Source organism: Acipenser ruthenus, chromosome 5, assembly GCF_902713425.1.
Source record: "Acipenser ruthenus chromosome 5, fAciRut3.2 maternal haplotype, whole genome shotgun sequence".
Classification (NCBI taxonomy): Eukaryota; Metazoa; Chordata; class Actinopteri; order Acipenseriformes; family Acipenseridae; genus Acipenser; species Acipenser ruthenus.
In genome coordinates, this window is record NC_081193.1 from 9,948,429 (window position 1) to 9,959,245 (window position 10,817).

The following is a 10,817-nucleotide window of genomic DNA, read 5'->3' on the forward strand; positions in this document are numbered from 1 at the left end:
ACTAATTATAACATGACAGTTTTCTCGCTAGTTATAAATGTAATAATAGTGTAGTTTTGAAAGGCATTTCTGCACAGGATGCGCGCCAGCAACACAAGTAGCTATCCATCTCTATTTTTCATGTCTAGATACACAGATACACACGGGAATAGATTTTGCAGAGCAACATCCTGGTTTTTAAAACGTCATATACAGAGCTTTATGGATGATTGACAAGCAGATGTAAGTTCCGAGTTCATGTACTATTAAATATACATATAGTTTATAAAATTGCATTAGTATTGCACGCAGATCTATCCCCGTGTACATTTCCCAGATTCTAAACAATCCACATGCAATTTCCCCAGTTAATCAACTCTTTTCTTTTAGACCGACCACCTGTCTCTATAAAACACGGTGCATTGCGTAAGATTTTGAACCCAGTAATGGGTGGAGTTACTGTATTCTGAAATCAAAACTTTTTTCTTTCTTTCTTTGAATCTGATAGTGCCACCATAACATTTTTAACACTTGAAATGTTTGACTGTATTGAAAACTTTGAATGAGGGATACATATTCCCCAAAATGAACAGATTACTACACAGTATAAGTAATGATGAGGTTTTATAAAGGCTGTATTCACCTTCATTCACCTAACATTAAGTACCACACATTTAACCCACTTGTATCAATTTGGGATGCTATGAAATGTGACTTAACTTTCACCTGCTTATCGTGTCTAAATGCTTTTGTTTATATAAAAACCAAAAACAAAACAAAAAACTTTACAGTCACCGTAAACTCATATATACAGATATACATGGATACTTTTCATACCTTGAAGGGTATAAATGCACTGAAATAGGTGGGTCTGGAGAGCAAACAACTTACTGGCCCTTCTCTTTGGCTAAGTGTCCAGTACATTGTAAACCCTACACAGAGAAAACCTGTCGCTGGTTGTAGATGTGCAGCTGGGACGCATAATAGGAGACACGTTGCTAGGCAACCAATTGAGCAGGAAGTCCTGATTGGCTGTGGGCCGTGCTCAGAGAGAGAGAGTGTGTCTGTCCCGCCTTTACTATTAGAACTGCCTCCTGACCGGCCTTCCTGCTTCAGATACCCGTCCGCTCCAGCTCGTCCAAAACTGCTGCTCGTCTTGTCTTTAGCTTTCCTCCTTTCTCCCACGCTCCTCCGCTCTCTGCACTGCCTCCCTATCGCTGCTCGCATTAATTCATAACTCTTGTACTCGCCTTTTGCTGTTTTGACCTTTCTGCTCCCTTCTATCTACACTATCATTTCTCCCTATACCCCCGCTCGCTCCCTCCACTTCTCCACCTCTGGCAGACTGGCTGTACCCCCCATCCGCTCCCCCGCCTCTAGAGCCCGCTCCTTCTCCGCGTTCAACTACTGCTCCTAACTATAACTACTTACTGTATCTTGTATTTGATTCTACTCTTAATAACCATACTCACGTTTTTTGTAATTGCTCTTATCTGAAATCATTCTCATCCATTTATCACACTCACTACCTGTTCTTACTAGACCACTCATATAAACACATATTTACTATTAAGTTTAACCTGCTCTTAGACGAACTTGCTCTTACTTATAATTTTTGCTCTTATTTGCTCTAATTTGATCTTATTGTACTTTCATAACTGCTGTATTACGATATTCTGTAATATGATATTTTATAATGCAATACTTTGTACTGTGATACTTTGTAACAATTGTAAGTCGCCATGGATAAGGGCGGCTGCCAATAAATAAATAAATAAATAAATAAATAATAATATTAGCAGCAGTAGGTTAGTTTAGGGGATGTTGATCCCAACCAGTATAGCGAGGGTTTCGTAGTGTAGTAGGTTCCTGGAGCGGGACGTCTCTTTTAGTAAGACTAGCGGTCGGCAAACTTTTATTTTTAGCTTGGTTTTCTTTTTGTTTTCTTTATTTACCATTGCTGGTACCCTAGTGGCAGCACCTGTGTTATTAAATCTGTGCGCCTGTGCAGCGTGTCAACACCCAATGCTCTGTGTCTGCCTCATTATTCTTCAGTGACGACCCACGCACGTAACATTTACCCGTTACAGTGTTGGACTGAATTACTTTTTCATGCTTGTTAAAGTGCCATGATATCTTTTCCAAACAGTTGTATGAGTGCAATACCCCCTGAGCCATTCTGTCCTCAAGCAATTGTACCAAATTACTGTATGAATTGTTGTTTACAATTGGAGGTGTTAAGATCACAGTTCAAACATTAAAAATAAATAAAGGTACCACAAACAGATTACTCGTGGCATAAATCAGCAGGTTTAACGTTTACTGTTTCATGGAAAAAGAAATCCGTACATAAATTAAAGTGGATTTTTGAGCAAATCAGGTCAGTGTGTATTTATCAGGCTCTTGGTTAATACACAACTAATTATGGTGTACTGTATCATCCACAAATACTCAAATGTCCACAGATTTTTTTTAACATTTGCACAGTACAACCACTAGAGGGTGCACGTTGAACACTGTATGTATTGTATACATTTCAGCAGTGTCACTTTTTCGATCATGTAAACATTATGCGTTTTGTCTGCAAAGTAACCCGCCAAGAATCTTACAATTCTAAAAACAGACAGAGACATTTTTTTCTCATGTTGGCTTCGTATTTTGTTCAGAAAATGTAATCGGTAAAAAAAAAAAAAAAAAGATTTACAACGGAATAACAACACAGTATATATATATATATATATATATATATATATATATATATATATATATATATATATATATATATTACATACAGTTATTTTATATATACAGTAGTGCCTCGTGAGAAAAGCTATTTAATATTTTCAGACATTATAAAGAAAACACACACACATATAACACTTTAGCATTCTCAAAAAGAGAAATGCAATTCAAAATATATAAACTTTTAAAAGTTATGGGTACTAAAGAAGTGTTTGCGTGTCCGTTAAGACATGTATTCTTCAAAAATACAGTTTTTGTAGTTCACAAAGCAGTTGTCCATTTTCCCGTAATTATCTACATATGTTCGAAATAATATTGTGCGCTCATGTTTCCCACTTTTCCACTCTTAAGTGTGTTGATGGTTGTGCTATTTCTCCAGGGACCTGTTTATGATGGAGCACCTGTTTTTGCACCAGAGCTGTCAATTACTTTTCATTAATCGCCTCGTGAATTTACGGCTGTGTGACGCGATGTGGGGGTCTGGATAAATAGCCCTGACAAGACAGAACCCCAGCTCTGGAATCCACTTTAAACACCAGGCTGCCGGCTGTTTCAGTTTCGTTGCACTCATTCCACACAATCTACTGGAAGAGCAGGGACCTGTTATACACCAGGGTACCAGGGAAATAGAATGTGCAGGGGCTCCCTTGTGCACTTTGTGTTCTTCTGTACTGTTTATGCCAAGATCTGTGTTTTCTTCCAGGAAAGGCTCGATGTGGTAAATTATATAATAAGATAACAACCATGAACTTGCATTTTTGATCCCTCAATTTCATGTAAGAAAAAAAAAAAAAAAACAACAGTAACTGATTTACACTATTGCGCATTTTGGAGACACTAAAGTTACCATAATTCTAATGTATTGAATATCTATTGGATCGCAATAAGCAAAATGTGGGGAATGCCCAGGATGAGATATGCAAATTGCCATGGTTCAGAGGCAAGTGAAGAAACGGAGATCGTGGTAAATATTGGGGGAGTGAGACAAGTCTTGTATGGGGATATCCTGAACCGCTACCCAGAGACCCGACTCGCTGAGCTAGCCAACTGCTCTTCTGGGGGATACGACGCAATTTTCTCCCTTTGCGACGACTACGACCCCGCTAGGAAAGAGTTTTACTTCGACAGAGATCCAGGCGCGTTCAAGTGCATTATAGACGTGTATTACTTTGGAGAGATCCATATGAAACGGGGCGTTTGTCCTATCTGCTTCCAAAAAGAGTTGGAGTTTTGGAAAATAGACCCTAGTTTTCTGGACGACTGTTGCAAAAGCAATTTGAGCGAGAAGAAGGAAGAACTGCAAGAAATAGCAAATAGAGTGCAGTTAATATTGGACGACTTGGAAGGAGATCCCTCAGATGACCGCTGGCAAAAGTGCCAAAAGTTTATTTGGAAGTTTTTGGAGAAACCGGAGTCTTCGCTTCCAGCGCGAGTGGTGGCCATTATGTCTTTTCTCTTTATTCTGATTTCTTCTGTGGTGATGTGTGTGGGGACCATCCCGGAGCTGCAAGTGGAGGATGCCGAAGGTAACCACGTGGAGCACCCGACTTTGGACGCCATCGAGACCGTCTGTATAGGCTGGTTTACCATTGAGTATATTCTCAGATTAATCTCGTCACCGAATAAAGTGCATTTTGCATTTTCGTTTATGAACATCATTGACGTTCTGGCAATAATGCCATTCTATGTCAGTTTAAGTCTCACCTACCTGGGTAACAAGATGATGGAGCTGTCCAACGTCCAGCAGGCGATCCAGGCTTTGAGAATTATGAGAATTGCAAGAATTTTCAAACTGGCACGCCATTCTTCTGGGCTCCAAACTCTAACATACGCTTTGAAAATGAGTTTCAAAGAGCTTGGCTTGCTACTCATGTATTTAGCAATGGGGATCTTTGTGTTTTCTGCCGTGGGTTACACCATGGAGCAGAGCCACCCGGAGACGCTTTTCAAGAGCATCCCCCAATCTTTTTGGTGGGCTATAATTACCATGACCACTGTTGGCTACGGGGACATATACCCCAAAACCACCCTGGGCAAATGCAATGCAGCGATCAGCTTCCTCTGTGGGGTGATTGCCATAGCGCTACCCATTCACCCGATCATAAACAATTTCGTCAAATACTATGACAAACAGAGAGTGTTAGAGACTGCAACCAAGCACGAGCTTGATCTGATGGAACTGCATTCCATTGAGGGGAAGGAACGGAAAGAAAGCAATGCAGCAGCCGGCTTGAACGGCAGGAACTTGTCCCAAAGCGACAGTTACATTCCGCTTTTATCAGACGCGAAACAGCACAGAACGAGACTTCAAAGCTGTAAATAAACTTTTTTTTTTTGTTTTAGTGTTGACAAAAAGACTTGGACGATATTGTGCAATCTATAAACAGGATGAAAATGACTAATTATAACAATTATTTGATTACTTTCTTGTTTAACACTTTGGTAAAGAGGAATCAGTTCTGTCGCAACTGGACAACAGGTATTTCACTTTGAACTACAACATCTGATTACTGATATTTAAAACATTTTGTGTGGCGTTATTGTGTCATTAAACAGTTATATAATCTGCATGATTATCACAACAATGTGTGTAATGTAGTGTAATATACACGCTTTCTGTATGTGAAATGCCGCTTAGCCTCCTAATAAAACCGTATGTAAAACCGTATGTTTGCTGATCTCATGTTTTGCTTTTGAAAACAATATTTTATACTGATACTATTTTAATGTTTAAATCCTAAACAAGATACACGTTGCAGCACCATTTCAACTGCAATCATTTTCCACAATTGTACGTGTTGCATATTACAAAAAACCTTATAATTGCTACAATACTATAGCGCAAAAAAAAAAAAAAAAAAAAAAAAAGTTTCAATAGAAGTATGCGTTGTTATTTTTTAAAAACATTTAAAGACATTATAATGTCTCAGTGTATAACAGTTGACCCCGGCCTATCTCTTAACTTTTACAATTATGATTATATTTAGGGTTAAACGACACGTGCCTCTGTATGAACACAAACGCCTGCACCTCAGAACCTCAGAAACAGGAACAACCAGAGAAATGTATAACGTCGTTTACACCTAATTATACGAAATAAACTACAAGATACTGTACACGTGAGCCTGTTGATCTCAGGGTTCTAGTGACTTTATTCATTATTATTATTATTATTATTATTATTATTATTATTATTATTATTATTATACATGGCTAGTGTTATACAGAGTGCATCTTTTCAACATGACTGACTGTATTCCTGCAGTTTATTTTTAAAGCAGTATCTTACTGTAATTACTGTTCACATTTTCTGTTGAAATCACAGCTAGCCTATATATTGCTGCGCTTATGTACACTGGCTTTAACATTGCTTAGTTTTTCTATTCCCTCTAATATGAAACACAATCTCAAACGTGAATAATTTTAGTGGCCGTATTTATATACTCTGCTGTTTTGATTAATTTAGACCCCATAGTGACTTTACTAATCATTTGTAGGCCTACATGTGTTATTTTGCTCCCAAAAGCCCATATTTTACCGATAGCATTATTAATAGACAATGTAACGAGTTCTATTAAACACTGACAAGTACGACGTTTTCTTTGCCTAATTTTTTAACCTCCCTAGATTTTACACACCCTAAATGCAATACATTTACAGAATGGCTGGCAGTCTGCTTCATTCGTATTAATTTCAGAACTCTCTCTCTCTCTCTCTCTCTCTCTCTCTCTCTCTCTCTCTCTCTCTCTCTCTCTCTCTCCATCCATTATTTAACTCTAAGTCCGAAAATAATAGACAGCACCCCATCCACAGTAGGAAGAACAACCTAACTAATCTAACTAATATATTCTTCTTCGTGTTTAGAAGCACTTTGTATAATATCCTGGTAACTATATAAAAACTTTGTAGTTAAAGAAAACAAATAAAAAACTGTTGCCTCAAAAGACTCTCAAACATGTTTCTCTCCAAGTCCCGCTGGTACACCAGGGTGTATCCATTAGCCTGTCCTGTGGCAACACTGTCCCCAGTGGGTGTAAGAAATATTACATTTGGTCTACTTTAAAATTCTTACTATTATTCTTACAGTTTTTTTAAACTTCTTCATATTCAGCCTTGAAAAGTGCTTTGACCTTGAAAAATAGCGCTATTGTATCATATTTTAAAACACAGGGGTTATAAATAACAAAACCTCCTCACACCTCCTCATAACTTGTCCAAAATTATGGAAGCTTCTCGTAAATTCTTGGTCATTCGTTAGAAAAAAACAAATACTTTTTTTTTTTTTTTTTTTTTTTGTTAGCAAGGAGATTAATAGCCGGTCTACAGCAACAGCTTGTCTTTCTGTCCGCCCACACAGAAAAGCCCTCTCTCTATCGCAGCCACACAGCAGGGGCATCATAATGCTCCTTGTCCGGTCTTTTCATCCCATTTGTGCATCTCTTTTGTGAGTATTGACAGGTTCAATATTTAAGTTTGCAGGACTGTGAGATACAGGTTCAATTCCATTAAAATGGAGTCGAAGATAACATCTCAATAAATACTTACTTCAATCATTTCTGCTACTTCATTGACAATGAGAAGATAGTTTCCATTTCTAAATGTGTGTTACAAGTTGCCCAAATCACAAATGTATGGTTTATGATACAATATGCTGGTTGCTTAGAAACAGCTTGCGGTGCGCACTGTCATGATGTCAACACATTCAAGTCTAACCTTGGATATGGTTTCATAAAAGAATTAAGTAGTACATGCATTCTATTGTTAAGTAAACAAAGTTTCACAAAAAACAATCTTTAGCAAACTATCTATCTGTCAGCAGCTTGCTACAGAACCTTCACTTACTGCATAAACAACGTATGCCAGTAACATACACCCCCTGCCAAACCACGCGAACACATGATGCAAATACCAAACTACATGTGTCAACGCTATTTTAAATGAATTACATAATAACTTAGGTAACGCTGTCCAAGATTACAACTAATCAAGGTCTGTAAAAATAGCCTGAAAAGTTAAACCTTTTGTATACTTTAAAAAATATACATTATTTAAGCAGTTTATGAATAAAAACAATAAAAAAAAGAATTAAAAAAAATAAAACACTATTATACATTTCTTGATAATATATAAGATTTGCAACAGGTGAAGAACTGATTGTAAATATAGAAATGTTTCATGATTTATTCACTTTTGTATGCTTTAAGAAATAGAATGTATAAAATAACGTATCTGCTAGAATATATTATTATCACACAATATGCTTCTTGCTGGTTTTGGGCTAGTAATGCACTGGTAGCTGAACCCAAAACCAACTCGAGACATATATTACTGTGTGATAATATATTCTGAACCATCATTATTCTATTTATCATGTCTGTAATCATTCTAATAGGCAATAGGCAAATTTGGAACCAATAATTTCATTTGGCCAGAAATGAATATCCCCAAGCACAAATCATCTTTCCTTAAGGCATTCTATAACCCCACTGATAGTGTAATTAGATTGCAATATTCTGGTCGGTATCTTGCCGTTGCTTAGCAACATCACAACCCTTGTCTGCATTTTCTGGGGAATGGGTGGGGCTTATAGAATAACATTTTGTTTGTTCTAAAACTGAGGGAATATGAAGCCACTTCGTGGCTTGACTCTGTTTCAGGAGACCAGGTTTCAGGCCACTGCCTGGCACACCAAGGAAGACTTGAGGTTTGATACAACAAAGTTGCCTCAAACTAGGTCTCTTGGTCTCCTGGAACCAAGTTTCAAGCCACCGTTCCTGAAAAAGTCTGTGAACACATGACCTGTTGAAACTCAAGTTTAGTTTGATGTCCTTTAATCAATATCATGACAACCAACAAAGAGCTTGCAGTAGTGTTACCTCATTTTACCTGTATACATGTGATATAAATTGAACATGTTGACTGCTAGATTAGAATATATTGGGCAGTCTAATTATGCATATATTTTTTAAATTAGTAAAATGGACCAATGTTAGAAACAAAGGAAACAAGAGACAAATTAATAATCAGAAACACATAACTAAATGTATTTATGGTAAACTATTAGGATTTTTAAATACAATTAAATGTAAACCCTTGGTTACTACGTTCAGCAATCGGAAGGGATGCACAAAGACACCATATTAAAATTAGCAATGACCTCGAAAGAAAGCGGTACGGGAGGGGGGAAAAAAAGAAAATTAAAATCAGCGATTTTTTCTCCTGTCCATCCAAAAAACAAAATCAGCCGATGAGCCGTCTTCCAGCGAGTCAACCAACAACTTTTCCCCGGTAGATTCTTTAACACTGGAGTGCCAGCAACAACCTGCCTCCAACCCCAGTGAGTCAGCTACCCCCAGCGTTTCAGACTCTACCGTATCCAAACAGCACCATTCAGGGGACATTTATAGTGACATTTCATACTTTGTGAGAAATTGGGGGCTGACGAAAACTGAGAGGGCGAAGATTTACATGATGGATTGGACACCTAAACAGGCGGTTTAAGTTTTCAGCATCATTGGCTTGACAAATTTCCCGGCTGGTGTATTAGCCACAGTTAAACGGGTGCTTCTGCAAACACTGCATCGCGTTTTCATTTGACACTGTGGGGAAAGGTGGTCATCAGAAACCGGGGAAATTGGTGAAGGCATTTTGCCACTGGAAGCACGCCCTGGACATTCAAAAAGAAAATACCATGTTGATGCAACTGGCAGAGAACTTTGAACATGTACTGCAAAATAAAACAGAGGAAATATCACTGAAACTTGATTTGGAGAGAAAGAGGCAGATGGCAGAAAACCGACAGAAATTAAAGAGCATCATAGAAACAATTATTCTATGTGGTCGCCAGGAATTAGCTCAGCGTGGAAACCAAGATTCAGGGCCTGTAGGAGTATCGGAGCCAGCTCCCAATGACGGAAACTTCAGAGCTTTGCTGAGGTATAGAGCACGAGAGGGCAACACTGTCCTCCTAAATCACCTGACAATTAAGTCAAATGCAACCTATGTCAGCCCTGAAATGCAAAATGAATTGATAAATGTGATCGGAGACATCATTAATAAAGAGCTGGTGGAAAAAATAAATGCAGCTCAGTGTTTCATTGTACCTGCAGATACATCAGGTACGTGGATGAGAATGTAAATGCAGCTCAGTGTTTCATTGTACCTGCAGATGCATCAGGTACGTGGATGAGAATGTAAATGCAGCTCAGTGTTTCATTGTACCTGCAGATGCATCAGGTACGTGGATGAGAATGTAAATGCAGCTCAGTGTTTCATTGTACCTGCAGATGCATCAGGTACGTGGATGAAAATGTAAATGCAGCTCAGTGTTTCATTGTACCTGCAGATGCATCAGGTACGTGGATGAGAATGTAAATGCAGCTCAGTGTTTCATTGTACCTGCAGATGCATCAGGTACGTGGATGAGAATGTAAATGGTCATTATGCGATTAAGAAGGACTTTCTTTCAGTTGTTGATGTGGAAGAGTTCACTGGAGAGGCAATCGCCAATTCAATTGAAAATCAGATGGTGAAGGCTGGTCTTGATCTCAATTTTTTGCGAGGCCAGGGCTATGACAGTGCTAGCGGCCACCTGAATGGAGTACAGGCCAAACTAAAAGAAAGGCATAAATATGCATGCTATGTTCACTGTGCCAGCCACAGTCTCAATTCAGGCCTGAACAAGTGTGCTCCGTTCAAATGGTAAGGAACTGTTTTGGTACCGTGTCAGAAATTTGTAACTTTTTTCACAATTCAGCTTTGCGGTCTACCTGTCTAAGAAAAGAAATACAACATGTTTTGCCAGATCAAAAGAAACGTCGATTGGTATCTCTGTGCGAAACAAGATGGGTCAAGCGTCACAAAGCAATTTTTACTTTCATTGAGCTCCTGGCCGCAGTGCAATCCAGCCTGTTGCTGATCAGTGAAAAATTCCCAGAGGATTCTTCAGTGAAAGCAAACCAGCTTTTCAGTGTCATCGATAAAGCTAAATTCATGCGGATCATGAATGTTTGTGAAAAAAAATGCTTGCAAAAACTTTTCACCTGTCACAGTTCTTTCAAAAAGTCGAATGTGATCTGACTGAATGTTTCACTGCA

General features: G+C 38.3%; 1 protein-coding gene across 1 annotated transcript; it reads left to right on the plus strand.

Moving 5' to 3' along the window:
• The first annotated feature begins 3,250 nt into the window (after positions 1-3,250).
• On the plus strand, positions 3,251-5,383 carry LOC117403370 (potassium voltage-gated channel subfamily F member 1-like). Its single transcript, XM_034005474.3, has one exon. The coding sequence runs from the start codon at positions 3,614-3,616 to the stop codon at positions 5,042-5,044; it is 1,431 nt and encodes a 476-aa protein (XP_033861365.1). The 5' UTR covers positions 3,251-3,613; the 3' UTR covers positions 5,045-5,383.
• The last annotated feature ends 5,434 nt before the right edge of the window (positions 5,384-10,817 follow it).

What these genes read in the sequence shown, in the direction of transcription:
- LOC117403370 (XM_034005474.3), top strand. Translation starts at nt 3,614, where the DNA reads ATGTGGGGAATGCCCAGGATGAGATATGCAAATTGCCATGGTTCAGAG.